Source organism: Podarcis liolepis, assembly GCF_965112155.1.
Source record: "Podarcis liolepis genome assembly, chromosome: 13".
NCBI classification, from domain to species: domain Eukaryota; kingdom Metazoa; phylum Chordata; class Lepidosauria; order Squamata; family Lacertidae; genus Podarcis; species Podarcis liolepis.
Window position 1 is genome coordinate 5,013,669 of NC_139573.1, and position 27,955 is coordinate 5,041,623.

At 49.6% G+C, this 27,955-nt stretch overlaps 2 protein-coding genes across 13 annotated transcripts in view; both read left to right on the forward strand.

Moving 5' to 3' along the window:
- On the forward strand, positions 1 to 2,306 carry LOC310692180 (tigger transposable element-derived protein 1-like; the record flags this gene model as incomplete). Its single annotated transcript, XM_083472838.1, has 2 exons — positions 1 to 642; positions 769 to 2,306. The coding sequence occupies exon 2, from the start codon at positions 1,380 to 1,382 to the stop codon at positions 2,304 to 2,306; it is 927 nt and encodes a 308-aa protein (XP_083328964.1). The 5' UTR covers positions 1 to 642; positions 769 to 1,379.
- The window catches only part of CHD3 (chromodomain helicase DNA binding protein 3), a 63,693-nt gene that overhangs the window by 24,072 nt on the left and 11,666 nt on the right, over positions 1 to 27,955 (forward strand). For 5 of the 12 annotated variants that reach the window (XR_014518652.1, XM_083472435.1, XM_083472436.1 and 2 more), the window contains exons 6-28: positions 6,491 to 6,621; positions 7,339 to 7,486; positions 8,216 to 8,391; positions 9,228 to 9,458; positions 9,670 to 9,873; positions 10,681 to 10,892; positions 11,858 to 11,989; positions 12,124 to 12,223; positions 12,427 to 12,618; positions 14,667 to 14,871; positions 15,180 to 15,313; positions 15,462 to 15,583; positions 18,535 to 18,708; positions 19,194 to 19,335; positions 19,575 to 19,706; positions 20,538 to 20,655; positions 21,706 to 21,830; positions 23,293 to 23,524; positions 23,968 to 24,134; positions 24,350 to 24,527; positions 25,143 to 25,208; positions 25,846 to 25,931; positions 26,704 to 26,837. Coding sequence is in view for 11 of the 12 variants with exons in the window: in XM_083472435.1 (XP_083328561.1) it covers positions 6,491 to 6,621; positions 7,339 to 7,486; positions 8,216 to 8,391; positions 9,228 to 9,458; positions 9,670 to 9,873; positions 10,681 to 10,892; positions 11,858 to 11,989; positions 12,124 to 12,223; positions 12,427 to 12,618; positions 14,667 to 14,871; positions 15,180 to 15,313; positions 15,462 to 15,583; positions 18,535 to 18,708; positions 19,194 to 19,335; positions 19,575 to 19,706; positions 20,538 to 20,655; positions 21,706 to 21,830; positions 23,293 to 23,524; positions 23,968 to 24,134; positions 24,350 to 24,527; positions 25,143 to 25,208; positions 25,846 to 25,931; positions 26,704 to 26,837 (3,541 nt within the window). In the remaining variant the exon portion in view is untranslated. Of the gene's footprint in view, positions 1 to 6,490; positions 6,622 to 7,338; positions 7,487 to 8,215; positions 8,392 to 9,227; positions 9,459 to 9,669; positions 9,874 to 10,680; positions 10,893 to 11,857; positions 11,990 to 12,123; positions 12,224 to 12,426; positions 12,619 to 14,666; positions 14,872 to 15,175; positions 15,314 to 15,461; positions 15,584 to 18,534; positions 18,709 to 19,193; positions 19,336 to 19,574; positions 19,707 to 20,537; positions 20,656 to 21,705; positions 21,831 to 23,292; positions 23,525 to 23,967; positions 24,135 to 24,349; positions 24,528 to 25,142; positions 25,209 to 25,845; positions 25,932 to 26,703; positions 26,838 to 27,955 lie in introns of all 12 variants that reach the window. The other 7 variants (XM_083472439.1, XM_083472437.1, XM_083472438.1 and 4 more) reach the window with 6 other exon arrangements.

The following is a 27,955-nucleotide window of genomic DNA, read 5'->3' on the forward strand; positions in this document are numbered from 1 at the left end:
AGACCTCAGGCCTCACAGAAGGATGTGTGTGCACCCATGTGTGCGCAGCGCATTAGACAAAGCTTTTGGCTTGATCTGTCCAACTTCCCTTTGCTGTGGAAGCCAGACCTCTCCAGTGTTTTGACACTGGAGCTCTGGAGAGTGGTGGTGATGGGCTAGTGGGATACAATGTGTGTGTCTGCCTTGAGTTTTTCACACCAATAGCATAAAGAGCCAAGATGTCAGATCTTGTGCCTAGAGCTGTGGGGCTGATTCTTCACCCTGGACCCAGAGATCTTGGCTCCCAGCAATCCATACCCCAGCACACCAGGACTCCACTCTTCTCCCAAAGTACAGTGGTGCCCCGCAAGACGAATGCCTCGCAAGACGAAAAACTCGCTAGACGAAAGGGTTTTTCGTTTTTTGAGGTGCTTCGCAAGACGAATTTCCCTATGGGCTTGCTTTGCAAGACGAAAACGTCTTGCAAGCTTGTTTCCTTTTTCGTAAAACCGTTAATACCCAGGGTGCATTGCTCGAAGAGGTGCAGTTGCGACTTGACTTCGAGGAGCAACTCATAGCACGCGGTGTGGTAGCCTTTTTTGAGGTTTTTGAAGACTTTGGTGATTTTTGAAGCTTTTCCAAAACTTCTTTTGCAGCCATTTGGTAAGTTAAACTTTTAAAACTTTTTGGGGGGTTTTTGGATTTTGGGTTGGGGTGTTTGGAATTCAAGGACTTGGTTCTGGGTTTGAATTTCTGATTTTTTAATATATTTTTTTTGGGTTTGCGAAGGTAGGAGCTGTGCTGCCATGGGACCCAAGAAGACTGCTGCTGCAGAGGCCGGCGAGGGGAAGAAGGAGAAGGTTACGCTGGAAATGAAGAAGGAGATCATCCGGAAGCATGACGGTGGAATGCGTGTGACAGACCTCGCCAGGGAGTATGGGAGGAATCCATCGACCATCGGGACCATCTTGAAGATGAGGGAGAAGATCCTTGCGACTGATGCAGCCAAGGGAGTCACCAGGATCGTGAAGAACCGCCCAGCTGTTCTGGAGGAGGTGGAGAAGTTGCTGCTCATCTGGTTAGAAGAGAAGCAGCATGCAGGAGACACAGTGACTAAGGCCGTCATTTGTGAGAAGGCCAAGGCCTTGCACGCAGACCTCGTCCGGGAACAGCCAGGAACCTCAGGCGAGCCAGAAGTCTTCAAGGCAAGCAGAGGCTGGTTTGACCGGTTCAAGACAAGATCTGGAATCCACAGCGTGGTCAGGCATGGAGAGGCTGCTAGTTCTGATGTTTCTGCGGCTGAAGACTTTGCAGCGGAGTTCCTGGAGGTTGTGAAGACGTAGGGCTACGTTCCACAGCAGGTCTTCAACTGCGACGAGACCGGGCTGTTTTGGAAGAGGATGCCCAAAAGGACTTTCATCACACAGGAGGAGGCCAAGTTGCCTGGTCACAAGCCCATGAAGGACCGTCTGACCCTGCTCTTCTGTGCCAACGCAAGTGGCGACCTGAAGATCAAGCCCCTGCTGGTGTACCACTCGGAGAACCCACGGGTCTTCAAGAAACACAAGGTCGACAAGGAGCAGCTGAGTGTCATGTGGCGATCCAACAGTAAGGCTTGGGTCACACGTGTGCTGTTTGTGGACTGGGTCAATCTTGCTTTTGGCCCTGCTGTCAAACAGTACCTGCTGGACAACGACCTGCTGCTGAAGGCTTTGCTTCTGATGGACAATGCTCCTGCTCATCCTAAAGGCCTTGAGGAGGACTTGTTGGAGGAGCTCAGCTTCATCAGCATCATGTTCCTACCGCCTAACACCACGCCACTGCTCCAGCCGATGGATCAGCAGGTCATCGCCAATTTCAAAAAACTCTACACCAAGCAGCTTTTCAGGCGATGCTTCGAGGTGACTGATTGCGCCACCATCACCCTGCGGGAATTCTGGAAGGACCACTTCGACATCGTCACCTGCTTGAAGATGATCACCACAGCCTGGAACGGGATCAGCCAGAGAAATTTGAATTGCGCTTGGCGCAGCCTGTGGCTGGACTGTGTGGCACCAAGTGACTCTGATGCACCAGAGTCAACAGTGGTGCAGGACACTGTTGCCTTGGGGAGGACCATGGGCCTGGAGGTCACAGAGGAGGACATCAGTGAGCTGGTGGAGGAGCACGACCACGAGCTGACCACCCAGGAGCTGGTCGAACTGCAGGCAGAGGCTGTGCAGGAGCAGGCCTCGCTGGAAGAGGAGGAAAAAACTGAGGAACGGCTGTCCTCCAAAGAACCGAGGGACATTTGCCTGAAGTGGAAGGATGTGCAGGCTTTTGCATAGCGGCACCACCCTGACAAGCACGTGGCACATGACCTTGCGAACACTTTTGATACGAGGGTCATGTCGCCTTTCAGAGAGGTGCTGAAAAGGCGGATGAAGCAGCAGACCATGGACAGGTTCTTCAGCAAGAAGCAAAGAGTGGAAGAGGAACCTTCTTCGAGTTGTCCCCCAGAGTCTTAGAAAATGTACTGTACACTTTGTTGATTTTTAAATGTTTTTCTGTCATGTTTAGAAACTTAATTTATTGTTCCTTCAATTTTTGAAATGCTCTTTAGAGTATGTGTGACTTTAAAGAGCACTTAATAAACTCTTGTTGTACCAAATTTGGCTTTGTTTGGACTTTTTTTGACCATAGGAACGCATTAATTGAATTTCAATGCATTCCTATGGGATTTTGTGCTTCGCAAGACGAAAAATTCGCTAGACGAAAAAACTCGCGGAACGAATTAATTTTGTCTTGCGAGGCACCACTGTACCAACTTTAAGCCCTCTAGTTCCCCACACCCAATGACAGCCTCACTTCTTTGTCCAGTAAGGCATCCACAAGCAAACTGACTCCCACTGCTACCCAGCAGAGGCAGGATCATGTGACACCAAACTAGAAGGACTTTGCTGACTCAGGGATGTTCCACTTCAGCTCCTTTCCTACCTTGCCCAGGTTAACAGCAGCTGTTCTGTTTCTATGGTGATCGTTTTTTACCACAGCCTTTTACCTTGACATTCTGCTATCTCAGGTTTCTCAGCTTTCATACTCGCATGCTCTTCTCTCTGGCTTACACATAAAAAAATTACAAAAACTGTTGCCTCCTTATCTTTCATCGCTTCCTCTTTTCCCTTTGTTTTTCTGTTGCCTGGTCACAGCGCCAGCAGGCAAAGCTCAGTCTTGCAAGGACATCAACAGAAATAAAGGAGGATTGGTTAGATTGGTGAGAAGGTTAAAAAGTGGTGCCGGTAGCACTGTTTCCCCCACTGCCTGGGTGGCTGCTGCAGGGCACCCCACAGTGGATTCCCAAGGAGGGTCATCAGTGGAAGCAGACAGCATTACTGGTAGTGCCCTGAATCTCCTAGCAGAGCATAAAAAAGCAGTATTGCTAGCTCAGAAACTGCTGTCTATTACCAGCTGTTGTTGCCACTCTGGTCTCCTGACTGTCTCCAGGGATAAAGATCTTCTTTGGGGCAGCACAGTGAGGTTTGAGTGGGCCTCCTTATGCCGGAGGACTGCTGGAATGCTAACGTTTCCCCCCTTGAGGAACAAGTGATGCCATTTTCTGATCTTGCTGCTGAGGGGGGTTATGTAGCAACAGCAATACCCAAGGGTCTGCTCCACTCATATGGATGGCAAACCACATACAGGATTCCAGCTTCTGCTTTTCTCTGCTGCTCAATCCAAGAGTTCCTCAGTGAAGATTGCATTGGTTGCGCTGCATGGCTGATGGCACTGCATTCACTACTGTAGCAGCTTCTGGTGGTACTTCCTTGGTTCAAGTATCTACACTGGATCTAACACAGCAGGCTGTAGCTGAGGAACGTACACAATAGCTAGGGACCCTGAGCTAGTGCTTGAGAGGAGGAGCTGTGGCACCACTGCTCACTTCACCAGCAACCCTCCTCCGACTCTTCTTTGGCTTCCATTCCTTCCAAGCTCAACTAAGCAGTTCAGGATCCCAAGTACACACTACTGGGCAGATATCTGCTGGCCGTAAAATTGCTAGGGGTTCTGGATCCCTGCAAGCTGTCAGAAAATACTTAGGGAAAGGAAAGGTGCCTCCAGCTGCCCGGGGGGGGGGGGCATTATTCAGAGGACTGCAGGAAAATAGACTAACAGAGAAACTTCTATAAGTCCCAGAGATTAAGGAGAATGGAGTGAGGGTGGTCTGCCTTCATTGCTAAGCACTTACTTCCAAAGTGCTCTGAGATTGCAGGACCCAACCTCAGAACCTGTGCAGCAGATATCTAGGGCAGCAGCGTTCTTTTGTTTTTTGTTTTAAGCACAAACCCGTTTCCCTCCCCTTTTTCTAATGTCATCAAAGAGGAGTAGGTGGCTCTCCTACAGACCAGGAGGGACATTAGTGTGACTCAACATTTTTATTCTCTACCACAGCTGATCATGGAGCCACCTGCGTTGACAGGTGGCAGCCCTGTTCTCAGTACTGTCCCGGCCAGATCATGTTCTTCAGGCACTCATGAGCTGTTTCAGTTTGTTTTCAGTATGTCTGAAGCTCCTCTTCTGAAGGTGCTTTCCCATGTGATGATCACATTACCACAGTATGCCTCTGAATGACAGGCTCCTGTGTATACACCTCTTGTGTATTATAGAAAAGGGCAGAGTGATTTCAAGACCAGACTCATCCTTTATCCCTAAAGTTAATTCCTTGTCCCATCACTCTCAGGAGCTAATCCTGCCTTTCTTTGACCTTAACCCCTCTGAAGAAGGCTTGGTACAAGCTAGACATGCGCAAGGCACTAAAATCCATTTCAGAAGCACTGTGCCCTTCAGGCACTCAGATTGCTCTCAGGAGCCTCTGTATTTCCTTTCATCCCTCTAACCTAGGCCAAAACATGCCTAAGACGTCTCTGATTAGGTGGATCAGTGCACGTATATTGCTAGTTCTTGAGGCACAAAGCTTGCCTACACTGTTTAAAATCACGTTGAACTCGACCAGGGCAGCCTGGCATCACTGCAGCCTTTTCTACCAAGGCTTCAATATCAAAGATATGAAGGTGTGTGACTTACTCCTCAGCAGATACTTTTCATTACATATTGTAGGATGCATGCCTGTGCTTTGACAGAGGTAGCATTTGATAGGAGTGTGCTACAATGTGTACTGCTGCTGTTTTAGATATCCATATTGGGATGCCTGCCTCCCAATGGACACAGAATGGAACCTTGTTCCCTTACAGTGGTACCCCGCAAGACGAACGCCTCACGAGACGAAAAACTCGCAAAACGAAAGGTTTTTTCGTTTTCGAGTTGCCTCGCAAGACGAATTTCCCTATGGGCTTGCTTCGCAAAACGAAGCTTGCCCCGGGGACAGCGGGTCTTCTCTTTTGAAGCAAGGGGCTGCGGGGAGATCGCTTCTCCCCACCGCCCCTTGCTTCAAAAGAGGTCCGGGGGCAGCGGGAAGCGAAGCGCTTCTTCCCAGGACCTCTTCTGAAGGCTGGCGGGGGGCAAAAGTCTTTGTCCCCCCCTGCCTGCCGTCCTAGGGGCTTTTAAATCGCCCCGGACAGCGGAGAAGTCCTCCGCTGTCCGGGGCGATTTTAAAATGCCGCCCGCCAGCATTTTAAGATCGCCCGGACAGCGGAGAAGTCCTCCGCTGTCCCAGGGTTTTTTAAAATGCTGGGGGTGGGAAGAAAAGCCCTTGTCCCCCCCCCCCCCAGCCTTCAGAAGAGGTCCGGGGACAGACTGTCCCTGGACCTGGTCTGAAGGCGGTTTCCCTAGGAACGCATTAATTGATTTTCAATGCATTCCTATGGGAAACCGTGCATCGCAAGACGAAAAAACCGCAAGACAAAGAGACTTGCGGAACGAATTAATTTCGTCTTGCGAGGCACCACTGTATTGTGAATGCCCGTCCTGGCCCAGTGTGACCAGAGGCGTCCAGCCCTGCTCTTCTTCAGGTGGTTGGGTACCAACTGGCACATGGAGGCTTTGGCTATAATTGTCCACCTGTGCCAGATGTGGGGACTCTTGTTATTTCTCTTTTCCTAATATTCCTTTTCCCTCCAGTTTCTTAATGCACACAATATGTGATCGGCTTGTTAAGGAACTGGAACTGAGGCTAGGCCTCCTGAGCCAGCACAGTGTTTCATTTTGGTGTCACCTGATCCTGCCTGCTTTAGGTGGTAGTAAGTAGGAGTCCATTCATATAAAGATTCCACCTTCACACTTGGCCAGGATAGACCTTCATGGTAAGCGACCAACACCCCGTTCTTTCCGAGAGGAGCGGTGTAGAAGAGGACAGCAGCCAGGACATTTGGCTTCTCAGCATCTGGTAGGGGGAATCTCTTGCCAAGCCCCGCCATCTGTTTGCTGCTTTGTAGCTCACGGGAGCCAATGTCTTCACCCCAAACGCCCATCTATTTGCTCTTCAAATGTGTGTGCAGGGGGTGGTGGGGGGGAGACAGAGAGCACTGAACACATTCATACGACAGCTTGCTTATTTATTTGTTTATTTCAACAAAAGGTCCAGGCCACAAGAAGCGGAGCAAGAGTCCTCGCATCCCAGAGATGAAGAGGAAGATGAAGGGGAAGAAGATGGCGCCTCTGAAGATCAAGCTGGGCATGATTGGGGGCAAGCGCAAAAAGAGCAGCTCAGTAAGACCCTCTCCTTGTCCACTGGGTGTGAATGTGGAGACTGGGTGAAAAGTGATGGGCGGATGGGCATTGTTTCTATTTGTTTGGCGTTTTCGGACTGAAGAACTGTGCAGTTTTAAAAGAAGACATCACAGCTACCTGCCAAAATCGGATTTCTGTGACCTGTTTTTGTTATGCAAATGCAGCTCATTTGCTTCCCTTTGGCTTATTGTGCTTGTGCTAGTCATGGGGAGGGTTCTTGGACTGACCTTCTTTGCTGCCCTTCTGGCTTTTGAGATTTCACCAGGTGCTGCCATAGCCTGCACAATGTTCAGCTTGCCTTTGAAGCCATCCTGCCCCCACCACAGGCATAAGATTTTTCTTATGGGCTATGGTAGGAAACCAGGCTAGACTGAGTTTGCATGGTATGACTGGAGGTATGCTTGTTTGCTTATAAAATCACTTCTGTTTTCTTCTTGCCCCCTCACCTTTACCTTATAACTGTATTAAGTGGCGCTGTATTCTCCCTGCTCCCACCCCCCGGCCATAACTGAGGAGGGCTGGATGTCAAGCCACCTCCTTTTTCTTCTTGCTTGCTCCTTGGGGCAGATACTAACCTCAGGTGCCAAGCCCGTCCCCCCCCCACCTCCCAGCAACCATTTCCTCTCTCCCCATTCCCCCTTACTTCTGCTTCTGTATGGGCCTTTCCTAATGGAGGGCTGCTCCGGTTATGTACAGCATTTGTTTCAGAGTGACGAGGTGGGAGAGCCAGAGGAAGAATCTGACCTTGACAACTCCAGTGTTCACAGCTCCTCCGTGCGTTCTGACAGTTCAGGGCGGGTGAAGAAACTCAAGCGGGGCAGACCTGGACGGAAGAAGAAAAAAGGTGAGTGTGGGCTTTAGGTTAGAGCACGGTAGTTAGGTAAACAAACTCATTTCCTGGTTATAAGATAGATGCAGCTATCAATCACTCCTAACCCTGATGGCTGTGTTCTGCTTCCATGGTCAGAGGCAATAAACGTCTGAAAAACAGTTGATGAAAACTGCAGAGTGGGCAGAGTGCTGTTGGACTCATGTCCTCCTTGCAGGCATCTGGCTGGCCACTGGGACAACAGGAGGCTGAACAAGATAGGCCACTAGCCTGAGTTCCTTTGGGTTAGAAAAAGACAGTCCTACTAGATTTCCCTGTAAAAAGAACGACAGAAAGGGCAAAGACTCGCTTTCTCACTCAGCTGCCAGGGCAGAAGGGCCATTTTCCAAGTTTCCTGTTTGTGTGTGGCAAAGGAATTCTGGGACGTTTCAGCCACGCCTCCTTCCCACTGGTTTGTGTCATTCACAGGCCCCCATAGCCCTGGAGAGAAGTTTCCATTCAACCCACCTTTCATTGTGCTAATCATCCAGCCTCTTCTCCCTTCAGTTGCTGCTTTTTCAGTTCCATCCCCTTTTGGGGACGAGCGGTAAATGCAATTTGTTGAATACCCCTCAGTTTCTAAGGGAGGAAGATGGATGACTCCCAATCCTAGACCTGCCCTGGCCCAGGTAAGGGAGTAGGTTGTACATAGCTCAGGTGCCTTCATGCCATATTCTGGTTTCTCCCCACTTCCCGGCCCTGCAGTTGCTGGTGAAGAAGAGGCAGACGGCTACGAGACAGACCACCAAGACTACTGTGAGGTGTGTCAGCAGGGCGGGGAGATCATCCTCTGCGATTCATGTCCCAGAGCTTATCACCTGGTGTGCCTGGATCCGGAGCTAGACAAGGCCCCCGAGGGCAAATGGAGCTGCCCCCACTGTGTAAGCTGCTCACCTTTCTTCCTTGTTCTCTGCACACTAGCACCTCCCACTCTGTGTCTCCCCCATTTCCAGGGAAGGAGCTTGCCTGTTGTAGCCCTTGCTCTGGTGCCATTCCCGCTTAGGAGTCCAGGGTGCTGTGCTAAAAATATATATTAAAAATCCAAAATATCAAGCTCTGAAAATTCAGATACTGTAGCTGGGATAGATTGTGCAAAAAACAATGAACTTGCACTTTCTAGTTCACCTTCTGAGTGCAAAACTGTCCTTTCCCTCCCTTTGTTTTAAATTAGTGCTTGGGTTAGGGATGGTGGGAAAAGAGGGACTTTGGGGGGTGCTGTGTGCATAGGGACAAGGAGGCAGGGGCTGGGGTTCAGTGGAAGGACTCTGATTGGTCCATTCAGATGCCTTGTGGTTTCAAAACCCTGGCATATTCTTGTACCACAAAGACTAATGCAATTGAAGTGGGGATACTTGCTCTTCTGATGCTATTCTAGGAACCCAGATCCTGCTATTATTGGCTGCAAGGATCTGGATCTCTTTGAAAAATTATATTTAAAAAAATATTTAGCACATGTGCTGCTGAAGCTAGTACCTAAATTAATTTTTGAGAGCTACTCTTGGCTTTTAAAGCTGTGACTCTTCTACAGACTTCATTTTCCTTTGCCGAGAATTCAGGCTGTGTAGAAACAGAAACCCACGAATCTGAAATTCATCAGAATAGTTGCTGGATAGGCTCTGGCTTCTGCTGTTTGCAGCTCCAAGTGCTCCTACTTGCATGACCCCTATATCATAATCCAGCTCTCTCTCTCTGGGTGTGTCATGTCCCTCGCCTGCAGGAAAAAGAAGGGGTGCAGTGGGAGCCAAAGGAGGAGGAAGAAGAGTACGAAGGGGAGCTGGACGATGCTGAGAAGGAGGAGGAGGACGATCACATGGAATACTGCCGCGTCTGTAAGGACGGGGGCGAGCTCTTGTGTTGTGATGCTTGCATCTCATCCTACCATATCCACTGCCTCAACCCGCCGCTTCCTGAGATCCCTAATGGGGAATGGCTGTGTCCCCGTTGCACGGTGAGGGCACTGGGAGAGAGGGCATCATGCTGGATTTCGGGGTGGGGGAGGAGTGGCTGTGCTGTGAAGAGGGTAAGAGAGAGAGACCAGCCAATGCATTTACTTGTCAGTAAGGCTCACTGGTTACATAAAGGGTTGCCTCCTGGACAAGAGGCTTTGGTGGGTGGCCAGACTCCCTGTGTCTCTGACACCTTCTCTTTCCCATCCCCAGTGTCCCATGCTAAAGGGACGGGTCCAAAAAATCCTGCACTGGCGATGGGGGGAGCCTCCAACACCAGTCGCTGTCACCCTGCCACCCGATGCCAACCCAGACGACCCACCGCCCAAGTCTCTGCAGGGCCGTTCCGAGCGCGAATTCTTCGTCAAGTGGGTCGGGCTGTCCTATTGGCACTGCTCCTGGATAAAGGAATTGCAGGTACAACTTTGACTAAACTTGGGGCTGAGGCAGCTATGCCTTCGGATAAAACTCCATGCCTCGTCAGAGAGTGCGGGACCCCAAAACTGGAAATGAATGGTGGGATGACAGTTCTGTCAACAGCACATAGGGAGAGCTTGGAGTGTCTGGGCATTTGAACCCCTCCACATAGCATCATTCAGTCTTTGGGCAGCTTCTGCTCTTTGCCCTGCCTTCGTCCTTCAGTGTCAGCGCAACCGTGGGCTGGGGTGAACTTCTTCATTCCCTCTCTTCTGCCCCCAAGGACTGCCACCTCTCCCTGGCATCTCTTGTTTGGGGAGGCTCCCAGCACTCCAGCTCCAGCAGTGTTGTTCTGCTATTGCTCTCTGGGCATGGGAAAGGTGCCAGCCTGTTTGTGCAAAAACCACGTCCGTTTGAAAGGTGGTATATTAGAATGGGAGAGCAGCAGCAGCAGCAGCAGCAGCAGCAACACATGTCTGTCAATGCCAATGATAGCCAGAAGTTCCAACCACTCTATGTCCCAACTACTTCTAATGACTGGATGCTGAGCATAGAGATCACCATCATCAGGGTGTCCTGTATGTGAGCCTCCTTCAGGCAAGTCACTGGCTTCATCAGAACCATGTGTGCTGTTGCTCTTGACCCATCATGGCAGAGGCTAGATGGCCACTGATCAGGGGTGCGGTCGCAGTGGGTTTTCTGTATCAGCATTTGATTCAAATCCTTATATTTCTCATTCACGTTTACTCAGTTTCTCACCTTTCTTTTTTCTTCCCTTTCTCTGCCCCCTCCCCCCACAAATCCCAGCTTGAGATTTTCCACCTGGTGATGTACAGGAATTACCAACGAAAGAACGACATGGATGAGCCCCCGCTGCTTGACTACGGTTCTGGTGATGACGATGGGAAGAGTGAGAAGAGGAAGAACAAGGATCCTTTCTATGCCGAGATGGAGGAGAAATACTACCGCTATGGCATCAAGCCTGACTGGATGACCATCCACCGTGTTATAAACCATAGGTCAGCTTGTGTGTGCGTGTGCACGCTTGTGTGTGCCTACTTCATCCCCTATCACAATGATGCCATAGCTCAAGGGTGGTGAACCTGCAGCCCTCAGGTCAGATCTGGCCCACTAAACCACTGCAGGTGGTCGACAGGCATTGACAAAACTGAGCTCCTCTTCTCTGCAAAGGCAACTCTCTTGCTGGACGGTCTTCCCGATCAGGAAACAGGAAGGAGTATTCCTTCCTGTTTCCTGAGCATTAAGACCTCCTGCCAACAGCACAGGAAGGAGGAACCTTTGTAAGGTCAACCAGTGGGGCTTTCTTCCCCATTACAATGCTGGCTTGAACCTCTCTCCTCTCAGCCCAGCACTGCAATGGGGACGAGTGCCATGCATACATCCTAGTGTGGTGTGTGCCAGCATATGTGTGCGTGTGTGATCTGCATGTGTTTGGTTTGTGCATGCTGCATATCTGGCAAGCATGTGTGTGTGTGGTGTGCATGCATGCAGCCCTCGGACATCGGTCAGTTGTGAATGTGGTCCCTGGACCCAGGAAGGTTTAGCCGCTTATACTGTAGCCCACGGCCAGTGCACTGTTAGTCCTGATGAGACCTAGGCATGTGTTGGATACTTTGCGGTGGGCATTAGTGGGGTCACCCAGCGGGGAGCAATTGAGGTATAGGTGTTGGCAGCCTGGCCACTCCTGGGAACCCCACCTTTCTTTAAAGAACATTTAATCCTCAAGGTTCTGAAGAATAAAGTGGATTTGAACGTGACCTTTGTGCGTTTCTCCAAGAGAATCCTTCTAAAAGATTTCCATATCTTCATGATATTCACCGGCTTAGCCATGGTGGCCTTTGTTGACTTAATCCCATCAGATGCCTTTCGGTGAAAGAGAGTAAGCAAACCCAGTTTGTGTGTTTGCTTTTCTTTCTGCTTCTTTCTCTCTTTTCTCTTTGCGCCGTGAATTTACTTTGTGCAGCATTGACAAAAAGGGCAACTACCACTACCTGGTGAAATGGCGTGACCTTTCCTACGACCAGTCCACGTGGGAGGAGGATGAGATGTCGATTCCCGACTATGAGTACCAGAAGCAGGCCTATTGGTTTCACAGGTGAGGAAACCATGAGGGTGGCGGTGGGTAGGGAGGCACTGAGCAGGGCAGGATTGAGCTGCCTGGCCATGCCTGAGATTCCTGAGTGAGACACAATGGGGCCTTCCTCTCTCTCCCCCCCCCCCACTCTCTAGAGAGCTGATAATGGGTGAAGACCCTGCCCAGCCCAGGAAGTACAAGAAGAAGAAGAAGGAGCTGACATCGGAGGACCCACCCAACTCCCCCACCAACGATGTAAGCTCTGGGGTGGTGGCTGCAGCACTAGGCTGGCAAGGGAGTGCAGCCTGACAAAGAGGAAAGCTCTGTGCAGCTGATGGGCCCAAGACGTTTTAAATGGGGATCATTTCAGGGGTGGTGTCCAGAAGGGAGTGAGCCTCTGTCCGCGTGCGTGCATGGCTCTCACCTCTCTGCTTCTCTCTCTTCGGACATCCTTGCAGCCCACGGTGAAGTATGACAGCCAGCCACGCTTCATCACGTCCACAGGGGGCACGCTGCACATGTATCAGCTGGAAGGCCTGAACTGGCTGCGGTTCTCCTGGGCCCAGAGCACAGACACCATTCTGGCAGATGAGATGGGCCTAGGCAAGACGATCCAGACCATTGTCTTCTTGTACTCGCTGTACAGGGAGGTAAGCCAGGAGTGGTGGCCTGGGCATGTTCGCTCTCTTTTCCATTGTCCAAAGTATGTGAGTCTCTCTCTCCTTCCCCCCGCTACTGCCCCTGCCTCCTGTGGAAACCTAACATTTACATGTCATTGCATGGCCCTTTCCTTATGCTATGACCCAGGACTTCTGAACTAGTTCTCTTCCTTTTCTGATCATGCGCCTTCCCAAGTGTTACAAAGAAAGTGCTGGCTTCCTGTCCTAAAAGCTCACAGTCCTAAAAGTAGAGGAAGGAGAACAAGGGTATACATGGGGCAGAGGGGGGAAATGGGTTATACAGTGGACACTCGGGATGCGAATGTGATCCACGTGGGAGGCATGTTCGCGACCCATGCGTCTGCGCATGCACGGGTTGCGATTTGGTGCTTCTGCACATGCGCAAGTGCTGAAACCCGGAAGTAACCGTTCCAGTACTTCCGGGTTCGGCGAGGTGCGCAACCCAAAATCACACAACCCGAAGCGTCTGTAACCCGAGGTATGACTGTAAACCTTCCAGTGAAACTCTCCCACCTACTCCAGACCCCTTGTGTCTTTCCAAGAAAGAAAGCCAATAAAGTTGCTTTTGCCAACGTTGTCTTTGTTTACACAGTTCCACCTTTCAAAGCAACTAAAAGTGCCCCCGTACTCCTCTTGAGCCCCCATTCCCTGTTTGCCTAGCCCCTCTCCCCCTCTGAGACGGAATGGAAGAGATTCTCTTTGCTTCCTACCTCAGGCCCATCCATTCACTTCCACTGTTCTCCAACCAGATTGAAGCCACCGACTATTCTCCTCCAATCTGCTTTGGATGTCATAAAGCAAGTTTCCTGCCACTTGTTACTTTCCTCAAAACCTCCGCCTTAGCTCTCATTTTATTTGGGGTTTCCCTTCAGGGTTTCTGAAGGGAGATGGGCCTCGTTTGTTGTTTGGAGTTTGGCCTCCCTGCTCTCCCAAGCTTCTCCCCTTTGGGGTTTCCTCATGGGTGAGTGTTCTGGAGCTGAACTATTTCTGCAGGATCCTACCCATCAGCATGAGCTAGACCTCAAGTGCTCCCTCCCTGCTGTCCTCCTCTGCCCCAACCACCTCCTGTCTTGACCTCCTCATGGCAGCCTTCCACTGAGTGCCTGCTTTGCCAAGACATCTTGCTGAAGTACTAGAGCCGCAGGCTTTTCTGAAAGGTGGTGAGGCAAGGGAAAGCCCTTTGCTTAAGCGAGCAGCTGAGTTGCTGTCTGCTCCAGCTGCTGATCCCGCACCTTGAGTGGGGCAGATCCTGCCACATTGCCCCAGATTCTTTTCCCCATAACAGAAATATCTGGCAGCAGGCAGCCCTCCTCCACAAAAGAAAAGGTGCACATTTAATCTCTGTTGTAGGGCAGCTTCCTTGTTGGTGATGACGTGGGAAGCACACAATGTGCATATGCTTCTCTGAACACGAGCGTGAATGCATCTGGGAAACCTGATGGGGCCAGATTTCCCAGATACATGCAAATTTGCGTGCGACATCTGCTGATTACCTGTTCCATGTGGGAAGCATCCGTGTTGTGCTGGTGCTTCCTACCGCATTCATAACGTGTGGAGCCATTGCCAGCCTTGCCTTGTGTGATGTAGATTATATGTCTTTTGGGCACTGACCATATGAGGTCTCCGTGTTCTGTATACCGCCTAGCACAGGGTTGGTGCTGAATGAACGTCTGTTAGGAGGAGTGCATCAGCCCCAGGCAAAGGGTCCTTCTGTGAACAGCTGTTACTTCTGTATGAACAGCTGCTGTGACTGGCTGCGTGTCAGTGATCCCAGCAGAGCCACAGGAGAACCTTGCTCATTCTGGCAGCCAGCGTTTTATGAATGGATTTCTCTTTGCCTAGCTGAGCCCCTGGGAGCCAAAAGCAAAGAGCCTGAGAATTGCTGCATCAGGCTGAGTCAGGGCTGGGAGCTGCCGGTGGCCTCTTTTGACTCCTCCCGAGCTGCAGACAGGAAAGTTCCTTCTAGTCCACATGTGATTTCATGCTCTTCCTCTTTTCTCTCTCCCCCACCCCCCCAGGGCCACACCAAAGGGCCTTTCCTGGTCAGTGCTCCGCTGTCCACCATCATCAACTGGGAACGAGAATTTCAGATGTGGGCACCCAATTTCTATGTGGTGACCTACACAGGGGATAAAGACAGCCGCTCCATCATCCGTGAGAATGAATTTTCTTTTGAGGACAACGCCATGAAGGGTGGAAAGAAGGCCTTTAAAATGAAGGCAAGTGCAGTGGGGGGTTTTCCCCACCTTACAGCAACAGCAGCGCTGACTCTGCAGCTTCCCATGGGCCTTATATTGATTGTGGTCAATATAATTTTGCTCCCCACCAAACTTTGAGGCGGAAGGCAGCTTGTTAACCCCTTCGCTTCCAAGCCCCACAATGCTGCCTTGCCAGCTTGCCTTTCAAATGCACAAGAGCTCCAAACTCTTCCTCCATCAAGGAGAATCGCATTCAGTGGTGCCATGGAGCAGATAGTGGCTATACATATATTTTCCCCACCTTCTGTATTTCTCCTTTTTGTTTTCAGAGAGAAGCTCAGGTGAAATTTCACGTCCTCCTTACCTCCTATGAGCTTGTCACCATTGACCAGGCTGCCTTGGCTTCCATCCGGTGGGCCTGTCTTGTTGTGGATGAAGCTCACCGACTCAAAAACAACCAGTCCAAGGTGAGGAGAGCTGTGTGGTGGTGACGCCTGAGCTGGCTTGTCCTGGGTAAATGCCAAGATTTGGGACTCATCTGTGGTGGGTGAGGGTGTAGGAAGGTGGAGGGAGGGAAGAAGGTTTCTCTGATGCATGTACTGCTCTTGCTTTCAGTTCTTCAGGGTGTTAAACGGTTATAAGATCGACCACAAACTGCTGCTCACTGGGACTCCTTTGCAAAACAACTTGGAGGAGCTGTTCCACCTGCTGAATTTCCTCACTCCTGAGAGATTCAAGTATGGCTAATTTTGTGCTTGCTTCCCCTTTGCTGTGGAGACCCGTTAATCAGAGAGCTGGAGGGGCTTAATCTTAATTCCTCTCCTATCTGTCATTGATACACTGGCCTGTTTGTCATCTACATTCAGACTGGGGTCCCTGTCCACAGTTTCCCCTCTCCTTTCCAGGTTTGCATCCACCAGTAAACTTTTCATCTAGTGCATAGCTAGTCTGAACATAGGGTGAAGTTTCTACCTAATCTTCCACCCAACTGGAACTTGGTAGAACAGAGGGGCTGAGTGCTTCCACTCTAATCACAGAAGGCCTTGGGATAAGTTCAGTCAGTGTGGTGTAGTGGTTAAGAGAGGTGGACTTGTAATCCGGGGAACCGGGTTCGCTTCCCCGCTCCTCCACCTGCAGCTGCTGGGTGACCTTGGGCCAGTCACACTTCTCTGAAGTCTCTCAGCCTCACTCACCTCACAGAGTGTTTGTTGTGGGGGAGGAAGGGAAAGGAGGATGTTAGCCGCTTTGAGACTCCTGAAGGGGAGTGATAAAGCGGGATATCAAATCCAAACTCTTCTACTTCATAAGCATGAGGAGAGCCCCGTGAGCTAGTTGACATAAAAAGACTTGGCTGAATGTGAAAGGACAAGTGAATAGCAGATCTCCCCACTCCTGAATTTATAAGACCTAGTGCCTAACAGCTGATCCCAAAATGTGGTGGGCCATCTGCCTCACAGCACAGCTCTAGTGCGAATGTTATACAGAAAGCGGTTTGGAAAACCTATAAAAGAGGAGCATTTGAGCATCTGAAAATGTATATCTGGAGGGATGGCTCCCTCTGCTGACCAGACATGCACACTGCTGGCAATCTGGCATCTTGGTCACTCCCAAATGAAACTTAATGTGACTTCTGGTGGCCACAAGGGATTTCCGTTTGTCTGAAACAGATGGTGGGCTCCTCCCATCAGCACTGGAAGCTGGACTTGTAGAGGCTTCAAGCTCTTTCCAGGGCGGGTGGAGAGGGCCAGGTTACATTTTCACATTCTTGCCCTTTGTTAACTGAGGAACCTCAGCTGCTCTTGCCTCTCCAAGGCTTAGCGAAACTAAAAGAGACGGCTTCTTTCTTACCTCTTTCATTGACTTTAGGGCTGGAAAGATTTTTATTTGGTTTGGTGGTGTCTTTTACCCCGAGACTTGCAAAGGGAACTACAAAGCATTAAGTGCTCCCTCCCCTTCACGTCTGTGGATTTGTTATTTCTTTCCACCTACCAACTAAAGATCCTGCCTTCCCAGCCTTCAAATTTGACACCACATTAACGCCACATAAATTATCCACTTTTATTTATTTATTTAATTTAAAATACGTTTAGTCACTTTTCTGGACAAGAGCCTTAGCATCAAAATTAAAAGCTTAAAAATCAGTGCACAGTTTAAAACTTTAAATAATAATAAAAAATCTAATACAGTGGCACCTCGGTTTAAGAACAGCCCTGTTTACGAACAATTCAGTTTACAGACCCCGCAAAACCAGAAGTAGTGTCCCGGTTTGCGAACTTTACCTCGGTCTAAGAACGGAATCCGAATGGTGGAAGGGCACCGGTGGCGGGAGGCCTCATTAGGGAAAGCATGCCTTGGTTTAAGAACAGTTTCAGTTCAAGAATGGACTTCCGGAATGGATTAAGTTCATAAACCGAGGTACCACTGTGCTACTAGTCAGCACACTTGGCAGGTTTCCACCTGCCACCCAAAATGAATAAAACTTAGTCTAACTAAGTTATTACCCAGCTAATTATTATTGTACCTTAGAGAGCAGTTGTATACCACCCTTCATCTGCACATCTCAGGGTGGTTCACAAGCTAAAAATGCAATATACTGTAAAAGCACAAAATACATGACAAAAACAAGAACAGAAAACCCCAACCAGTAACCCCCCTCCCCTCCCACAAACACATTTAAAAGGAGTATAGGATGTTAATCGACCCAAGGCCTTGTTGAAGAGGAACCTGGTGCCTAAAAGTGTATAATGAAGGCATCAGCCAAATCGCCCTGGTTCCTCAATTCCGTTTGCCCAGCCAATTTCTCCCTAGAAAATCCACTTTATATTGCTGTTTGTCTTGATTTAGTGCTAAAGAATGGGTTTTTCCGTGGAATGTGGTGAGGTAAAGGCAAAACCACTTGGATCCATGCCTAGAAAGCACAGGACAAGCAGAAAACTGCTTGGGCCCATGCTTTCTAGGCACAGGAAATGTGGGCAAGCCGTCCTTGTCTGAAACCCTGGAGACCCACTGCTGCCAGCCAGTGTAGACAGTACTGCAGGGGTTGGCAAGATTTATCTCAACTGGGCCAGTTCACTCCAGCGGAGATCCCTCCATGGGCCAGCATCTGTGTCTGCGCAGACACGATTTTCGGCACTGCGGAAGCGAGTTTAGCGCAGCACGCGGGGACTCGCTGAGTGGGCGGCTCAGTTTGGGGGCAGCTCGTGGGCTAGTTAAACGACCTTCGTGGGCTGCTTGTGGCCCATGGCCTTAGGTTGCCTACCACTGCAGTACTGTATATGGCAGCTCCCTGTGTTTTCTATGCTTCTATATACTGCCTGCAATCACAAAATATTTTAGGGTGGGTCACAAAATTTAAGTGAATAAAGAAAATGCAATTTAAAACCAATTTACCTTTTATGATCCAACCTCCACTCCGCAAGCCATTGTTTTAAGGAAGCTGGGGGGGCATGACTTGGTTAGAACTGGGGGGAGTTGAAGGATGGGGCTTTCATTTCATTAAGGGTGCCCACCCTTCGTTCGCCTGCCCTAATTTGAGCACTAGGCTTGGGGGAATATTTGTGACAGATCCTCCTTCAGATACTTCCCCCAGCCCCAAATCCCTTCCTTTCCCTTGCTTGTGTGCAGCATTTTGTTGGCCTGAAATATCCCCAGAGGTGTACACGTAACAGCTTCTGTCTCTTTCCCACAGCAACCTGGAAGGCTTCCTGGAGGAGTTTGCTGACATCTCCAAGGAGGACCAAATAAAAAAACTCCATGACCTCCTGGGACCCCATATGTTGCGCCGCCTCAAGGCTGACGTCTTCAAGAACATGCCGGCCAAGACAGAGCTCATTGTCCGGGTGGAGCTCAGCCCCATGCAGAAGTATGGGGAGGATTGGGGGAGGAGAGGCGGTATGGGGGACTGTCATTTCCATGCAGCGTTCCAGGGTGGTGGCAGATATATGACCTGGACTCTAGTGGGGTGGGGGCACAAGTGGCAGTGATGGCTCTTGGATCAGGGAGGGGAGACCCAGTGAAACAGAATTTGGGGGTGGGGAGCAGGTCTGGTCAGGATGGAGGAGAGTCAAGGTATTTAGGTTCTCTGCAAGAATAGTTACATCCTGGGGAGGGAGCAGTAGACCAAAGCATGCCGGAACCCAAGACTCTGGTCTCCTTTCCTCCAGATTGTTGGGAGGGCGAATGGGAAAAGACAACTCATTGAATGTTAAATGTACTGTATTTCTCTCCCTCCCTTTTTGGTAAAAATCTGGCAGATACTTCTGTACGTGGAGGGGTCATAGAGTCTCTCTCATGCTACTCTTTTTCTCCTCTTGCTGTTCCCATTCTCCTCCCCCCCCCCCCAATCAGGAAATACTATAAATATATCTTGACCCGCAACTTTGAAGCTTTGAACTCCCGTGGTGGCGGTAACCAGGTGTCCTTGCTCAACATAATGATGGACCTGAAGAAATGCTGCAACCACCCCTACCTCTTCCCTGTTGCTGCGATGGTATGTCTTGCATCGCCCAGCCGGCTGGCAGGGGCCTGTGCAAGGCCAGGGCAGCTCTCTCCAGCTGGAAGGAGCGAGCTCTTGTGTCGTGGAGCAGGGATAGGTTGCCTTTGGCAGGCAAACTGGCCCACCTCCTCAGTTTGCCTCTGGCCTTTGCCTAATCCCCTGACAGCAAAGAATAGACCCAGCCAGATGAAACCACCTGCTTGAATGGCAACGGCTATGCTTTGTCTTGGCAGGAATCCCCCAAGTTGCCAAGCGGTGCCTATGAAGGGGGTGCTCTCATCAAGGCCTCTGGGAAACTGATGCTGTTGCAGAAGATGTTGCGGAAGCTAAAAGAGCAGGGCCACCGGGTGCTCATCTTCTCCCAGGTGAGAGTGGTTGGGGGATATATGGGGCCTTCAGCACCTGGATACTGGTTGTATACAGTGTGGTGGACGGGATGGAGAAGAAGAAGATGTGAACAACTTGTTGTATGTTTCTTCTTCTATGGGTACAGCATACAAATAATGTAATTTCATGACATAATTTTTTCCTAAATGTTATGGAGGTGTTGGGATGCTGTTTTCTGTGACATCATCTGTTCAGTAAGAACAAATTAGTCTCAAGTGCAGGCATGCAGTGTACAACAAGAATGCTATTGATGAATGCGAAGGCACTATCAATCTCATTTAGGAATATGAATGCCCAGAGGTAAAAATGGGTTTTCCTCATTTTTCCAAGGTCTTCCTCCCTTCCCCTTCTTGGTTTTTTTTTTTTACAGTAGAAATTGGAAAGGAAAAGAAACCCCTCCAATGAACTATTATCTCTTTTAGGATAGTGCTCTTTAAGGCAGGGTTTTAAAATATTCTAGCTGTACAGTACTCTCTCAAAATTGTCTCCAGTAACTTTGTACAGTAATATACAGCATTAGGAAATTGCAGTCAAATGAACAACTCAATTCCAATTCTGTTAGGCTAAAGAAAGGCATAGAAATAAGAAGAAGTTTACTGTTGCTTCTTGGGCTATGGAGGAGAATTTTTAGTATTATTTATTCTTTTTTCTGGATCTTGTTTATTGTGGAGGCAGTTTGTAAGCCCAAACAATTTTGCTTTCCACAGTGTTAGTGGTTTCTTCATCCCACCCCCCCACCCCCCGTTTCCCCAACTGAGAATTTCCAGAAGTATTAGATCTCTCGTCTCATTTATGGGTATCTTTTCCAGATGACAAAAATGCTGGACCTACTTGAGGATTTCCTTGACTATGAAGGGTACAAGTATGAACGGATTGACGGGGGCATTACGGGGGCCCTGCGGCAAGAGGCAATTGATAGATTTAACGGCAAGTATGAAGGTTGTGAGCCTGATGTGTGAGGGTAGAAGGCCTTTATGTATCATTACAGTACCATGACCTCAATTGTCTATAGAAAGGAGCCTGCCAAGGATCTCGTTCAGGTGGAAGCTCTCTCTGGATTGGGACTAGAGTGGGTTGTAAGGATCCATCTACATGCCACAAGAAGAACCCCACTAGATCAGACCTAAGGTATATCTATTTGAGGATCCTGTCTCCCACAGTGGTCAGCCAGCTGCTGATGGGGAACCTACAAGCTGGGCGTGAGGGTCAGTTGCAACGGTCTTGTTATGGTTGAGAAGTCAGTGCCAGAATCGGCATCCAAAACTTCAGCCTTTGTCAGTTGAGGGAGGATAGAAGTTGCAGGTGTGCCAGCAGGCCAGAGCAATACTATAGGGAATGTCCAGTAGAAGGAACAAAAAATCCTGAAACAGCAACTCCTCTTCAGCTGTCTCTTGCTTGGTCACGAGACAAAACAGGGATGTAGTCTGCTAATCCAGACTAGACTGCAAAAGTTGGCTGTATGTTTTCTGCCTTTTCTGGGCAGCTGAAGGATCCAGCTCCTCAGTAATGGATGCCTTGTTTACCCCACACCAGAAAGGACATTCATGGTGAATCATAGAGTTGAAAGGGACCCCCAAAGGTCATCTGGTCCAACCCCCTGCAATGAAGGAATCCAAACTAAAGCATCCATGGCAGATGGCTATCCAACATGGCAGATGGCAGATGGCTATCCAAGGATGGAGAGTCCACAACCTCCCGAGGGAGTACATTCCACTCAGAAAGTTATTCTTGATGTTTCGTTGGAATCTCTTGTAACTTGAAGGTTAAGAGATGTTTTTGCATAGCTTGGAGCAGGCAGCCATCATTTTTACTTTGGAGTGACATGATATGCTTAGGAATCTGGTCCCAAGCATGAAATACCTTGGGCAAAGCAGACCGAAGCCTGACTTCTGAGTTCAACTTTGTGTTCTGAATTCTGAGTCCAGTTCATATGTCTTGCCTCCTGATTCACTCACTGAGGTCTTCATTCTTTTTCAGCCCCGGGAGCTCAGCAGTTCTGCTTCCTGCTCTCCACGCGGGCAGGTGGTTTGGGCATCAACTTGGCCACAGCAGACACGGTGATCATCTTTGATTCAGACTGGAACCCTCACAATGATATTCAGGTAGGCCCCTCTGCTCCCCTGATCACCCCCCCTCCTACTTATGGACTTCTGTTTTTAAGGAGGGGGCTGGTGCTGTGATGTTTTTATTGTAATGCTCTGCATGTTTTAATAGACTATATATAAACTGTGTACGTGTATATATTATGTTTATTTTTATAATTGCTTTTTTCTATGTTTCTAGATGTTTCTAAGCATCTAAAACATGAGGGGGAAAGGTGGGATATAAAAATAATAATAATTCTGTAGATCCACTGGAGGTTGCACATAAGAACCACTTTGAGGGTGTGGTTGTTGTTTTTTAAAATCAATATATTAATTTTATGAAGTAAATAATAAAATAAAAAAAACCTTTCTGGATCAGACCAAAGGCTGATTTTATCTATCATCCCTTTTTCACCCATTAGCCAACCAGCGGTCAACGGGTTATAGACATTCCCACAATCCGACTGTGCAAGCAAAATCCTCAGCATCCCAAGAAGCTTACTTTTCATTAACACAGAGATAGTTTTTAGTCAAAGCTATTTTCTGGTCACAAAGATAAGCTTGGCCATGTACCAGCAAAGCCTGCTAAAATTTCTAGGCTAGAGTGAGGCTGATTTCAGCACTCCCACCCAAGGCATGGACAAATGGAATGAATAATGCAAAATCAGCAAATGCAAGGAAAGTAGTTTTCATCTACTTTATTCAGGTACCAAATTAGGCATTTTGAGATAACAACATGAGAGAGGCCTGTATTGCAATTGACCCTGAGCCCTTGGAACAGAGTGGATAGTTAAACCTTAGCATGGTATTTGCCAAGTGATGATGGTTCTTACTCATCTGACAAACCCTCCAAACATTTTTTTGTTTTTGGGTCTGTGTTTCCTGGAGTGAGGTGCAGAGGTGACCCTCCCCTCCCTCATGCAGACCCAGAGCAATCCCTCAGCAAAGGGGGGCTGTGGCCGGGTGCATTGGGGAGCCCAAGCTATGGCTTCTACCAAGCTGGCCCACAGTTACAGACCTATGTGCTCACAGAGTGAAGACAAGGGAAGAAAATCTGATGGCAAATGTGGAGCAATGAGTTTTGCCACAGGCCTCTTTCATGTACAGGGTGTTTGGGTTAATTGTCTCTATTCCCCTTTCTCTGCGTTTCCTCCCTTCCCTGCCTTCTCATGGTTTGGGTGCTATTGCAGACCGCTTCTAGAACCAAAGTCACTAGAGCTCTCTGACATCATTGCAGATCAGCCAATGGCTAGGGACAAGTATACAGATGGGCAGCAGCCTGCTTTATCCTAAAATATCTTCAGATGTTACCATTGCTGCAAAGCAGGTCCCGTTCTTTCCCTCCCTCCCGATGGTTCCTATTGGTTCCTATGGTGAGAAACCCAAACCAGGACTTAAGGGCCATAATCCTCCCCAAGCCGTTTCATCATTACCTGACTTTCTTGGGTTGTTTTTCAACCCCCCCCCCCCAATTTTGCAGGCCTTCAGCAGAGCTCATCGCATTGGCCAGGCCAACAAGGTGATGATCTATCGCTTTGTGACACGGGCCTCTGTGGAGGAGCGTATTACGCAGGTGGCCAAGCGGAAGATGATGCTGACTCACCTGGTTGTCCGCCCAGGCCTGGGCTCCAAGTCGGGCAGCATGTCCAAGCAGGAGCTGGATGACATCCTCAAGTTTGGCACTGAGGAGCTCTTCAAGGATGAAAACGAGGGTGAGAGGATCGCTGCTGTGGGTGATGCATCAAGAGGCAGGCAGTTGTTTGCAATGTCCAAGGCTTGTCCCAAGTAGAATTAATTGCAGTAGTCTAGCCTCATGTATATTAGGAGAGGAATAACTGTTGCACATTAGGAAGCTGAACAAAGGAAGCTATACTCTTTTAATCAGACAGAGCTGCTGAGCAGTGCGCTTCGCCTCTTCTGCCACCTGGGCTGCCGGGTGCACCAGCGCCATAGCATCTTGCTTTGTTGAATGATGCCGGTACCTCTTGGTGCAACCATTGCAGGGTAAAGTGTACTGTGCAGAATCAGGGTTTGGGCTGAAGGTGAAATCCATCAATCATAAATCGCAGCATCCTTTGTGGTGAATCTGGCAGCAATCTCCCAGGTCTCAGTCTCCTACCCCTTGCCCCCTTTTCTTCTCCTCACCTCACTACAGGAGAGAACAAAGAGGAGGACAGCAGCGTCATCCACTATGACAACGAAGCCATTGCACGGCTGTTGGACCGTAACCAGGATGCCACCGATGATGCAGACGTCCAAAACATGAACGAGTACCTCAGCTCCTTCAAAGTGGCTCAGTACGTGGTTCGGGAGGAGGACAAGGTCAGTCGGACAAGGCAGCTGTGAGATCATGGCTGATGATTCAATAGGCAGCAAGGCTGTGCTCCAGGGCTTACAGATGAGAGGTCTTCATGTGCCTGAAGCCGTGGAGCAATGGGTGCAGAGTGTGCGGCTCCACAAGGTCGCTTGCAAAGGGTGACTGTTTCTGTGCTAGCGTGTGCATCCCAGTGACTCTGACCTTCTCTTTGCTGCCTCAGATTGAGGAGATTGAGCGGGAGATCATCAAACAAGAGGAGAATGTGGACCCTGACTACTGGGAGAAGCTGTTGCGGCACCATTACGAGCAGCAGCAGGAGGACTTGGCTCGCAACCTAGGAAAAGGGAAGCGTGTGCGCAAACAGGTCAACTACAATGATGCGGCCCAAGAGGACCAAGGTCAGCATTTCGGGGTCCCCTTGAGAGGATAAGAGTGGCCACCTGGCACTCTCAGGGCTACTGAACCGATCTCCGACCAAAATGGCCCCAGATTTTAGGGACCCTGACCTCCCCCCCCCATTCTCTTGTAATTTGAAACCTGCAAATTTAGGGGGGAAAGAGTGACAGTCGTAACATTTATGCATGCTCAGAGTGGCTAGTCCTCAGGAGGTATTCCTGATGGAGGTTAGGGGGAAAACAGAGCCAGAACTGCATCTCCTTTGCGTTGTGTAAGGTTTTACCAGATTCCATCTGCTGAAAGTGCGTGAGGACTGTGGTTTTTTTTTTGGACAAGACATGGAGGTAGGACTGCTTCTCCCATCATGCAGTGGAAGGAAATCTAGACTGACATGCCCCCCTGAAAACCAACCTGGTCATATATTTGGTCACTGGTGTCTTAAGCGATCTTCAGCTTTCAAAAAAAAAAAGGGTTGGTGGTTGTGTTCCAGCAACCTCCTCTCCAGCACTTTGCATGAAAGTGGTCATCTGGTGATGTGGGGTTTATGGGAGGGGGCAAGAAGCACTGAAAAAGCAAGAGCCTTGTACTGCTTGCAAACTGGCCTGATGCTGTTTCAGACAATCAGTCCGAGTACTCAGTGGGCTCTGAAGAGGAGGACGAAGACTTTGACGAAAGGCCAGAAGGTGAGGGCTTGTTTTTCCTTCCTCTCCTGCATGTGGTGTGCCCTGAAAGGAGCCTGAAGATTGTGTAATAGTCCAACTCTCTGCCCAGGGGAGGGATCCTCCCTCTTTCCAGGCTCAATCCACAGCTTGTGAGCTCCTGCCAAGCAAAGAGAGGGAACAAATCTATATGGCTGGTTGGGAACAGAGGTTTGCTCTTGTGCAGCATTCCATCAGGGCTGTGAACTGTGTGTACACGCGTGTTTTTGTGTTACTGATTCTTGACCTACGCTGCCTTGTATTGCACCTAACAAACCCCGTGGGACTTGCTCTTTCCTGGTGGCCTGCCTTCCTCTGTGTGATGGGAGGTTGCTTTCTATCACGGCAGCCTGCTGCACATGTCTTTCTGGGATCTCAGCCAGCCAGCCCTCCCTCCCTATTGGCATGCCAGGAGGAGGGCTGCGTTCTCTTCCTGGCTTTCCCGGGCCAAATGAGTGTGTGGCCTTGGGCAGGCCAGCACAAGGGACTTCGGTGGGACCTGCTCCGTGTCCTGCCTGCCAAGCCAGGCGGAGGCTTTCTGGGCACCTGGCCATGCCTCGGCAATACTAGAGCGGTGGAGGGATGTGATTGTAAGCCTCTGTCTCTTGCTCTGCGTGCCAAGGTCGCCGACAGTCCAGACGGCAGCTCCGGAATGAGAAGGATAAGCCTCTCCCCCCGCTTCTGGCACGAGTTGGTGGGAATATTGAGGTGAGAGGACGGCCTTGCAGGATGGCTTTTGAGTGGTGGGAGGGGAAACATGGATGGGACAGGTCCATTTCCCCAACAACCATTTGAACTGTGGAGTAGGAGGGAAAGGGGTACTGGACAGGAAAGGGGTACTGGAAAAGGAGCAGTGCTTTGGCTTAAAGGTAAAGGGACCCCTGACCATTAGGTCCAGTCGTGGCCGACTCTGGGGTTGTGGCGCTCATCTCGCTTTATTGGCCGAGGGAGCCGGCGTCCAGCTTCCGGGTCATGTAGCCAGCATGGACAAAGCCACTTCTGGCGAACCAGAACAGCACACGGAAATGCAGTTTACCTTCCCGCTGGAGCGGTACCTATTTATCTACTTGCACTTTGACGTGCTTTCGAACTGCTAGGTTGGCAGGAGCAGGGACCGAGCAACGGGAGCTCACCCCGTCGCGGGGATTAGAACCGCCAACCTGATCGGGAAACCCTAGGCTCTGTGGTTTAACCCACAGCGCCACCCGCGTCCCTCTGCTTTGGCTTAGGCATTATTTATTTTTTATTTCATTAAATTTATGCGCTGCTTGATTGTAAAAAAAGCAAGCAAACATCAAAGTGGTTTACAAAATCTGGTAAAAGTGGTACAGCTTGAGTGGTGGGCAATTTGGCAACAGTTACGCTCTGTGGGCAAGTGGCTAGTTTCCTAGGTTTCCTAGAAGAGTTAGGGGGACCCTAGCAATAGCCATATTAGTGACGCTTTGGGGATGACCCTGGCTTTTGTGCCACCTTCCTTCAGGTGCTCGGGTTCAACACCCGCCAGCGAAAGGCCTTCCTGAATGCCGTCATGCGCTGGGGCATGCCTCCACAAGATGCCTTCACCTCCCAGTGGCTGGTCCGGGACTTGCGGGGCAAGACGGAGAAAGAATTTAAGTAGGTGTCTTGTGTGAGATTTGCGTCCTGCGACATTCCACTTCCCAGGGGGAAGAAGGGTTCATCCTGCCTCCTGATTAACAAGTTTTGAGGATTCTCCTGCAAAGCAGCTGTAACCAGGATTGTCTAAACGTCACAGTCCTACTGTACAAGCACAAACACACAGCATCTCAAGAAACTTATTTTCATTAAAAAAAAAAAGAAAACAGACTCTTTCTAGACATTCTGGCCACAAAGATAAGCTTGGCTGCATACCAGCAATGCCTGCTAAAACCTCCAGCGCTCGAGGGAGGCTCATCTTCAGCACTCCCCCTGCTAGTATGAACAACTGGAACGTCTCATACAAAATAAGCAAATGCACGGAAAGCAGTTTTCAGTCTAATTTGTTCAAGTGCCAGATTTGGCATTTTCAGGTATAGCATGACATATAGCCTGTACTGACCCTGTACCCTTGGAACAGGGTGGACAAATTAGCCCTGGGACTCTGTTTGCCAAGTGATGATGGTTCTTACTCATCTGACACACCCTCCAAACATTTTTTGGGTCTGTGTTTCCTGGAGTGTGAGGTGTAGAGGTGACCCTCCCTTCCCTCATCCAGACCCAGAGCAGTCCCTCAGCAAAGGGGGGCTGTGGCCGGGTGCATTGGGGAACCCAAGCTCTGGCTTCTACCAAGCTGGCCCACAGTTACAGAGCTATGTGCTCACAGAGTGAAGACAAGGGAAGAAAATCTGATGGCAAATGTGTGGGTCTTTGTCATAGGTGGGGTGTTTGGGTTCAGGTCCACGTTCAGTATTTCTATTCCTTTCCGTTTCCCCTCTTTTCCTCCCATCTCATGGTTTGGGTGCTATTGCTTCTGGAAACAAAGGCACTAGAGGTCTGTGACATCACTGCAATCGAGCCACTGGTTAGGAGCTGGCTTTTGCAGATGGACAGCAGCCTATTCCAAAAGATGTTAAGGTGCCATCCACTGCCGCAAAGCAGGCTCCTCCTGCTTTGAACCCAAATAATTCTGTTCACAGCAGCTCACCAAATGCAGAGGATAAGAGGAAACCAGCTCAATCGGATCAAAGGTCCATATAGTTCAGCACCCCCCCACACACAATTGCCAGCCAGTTGCC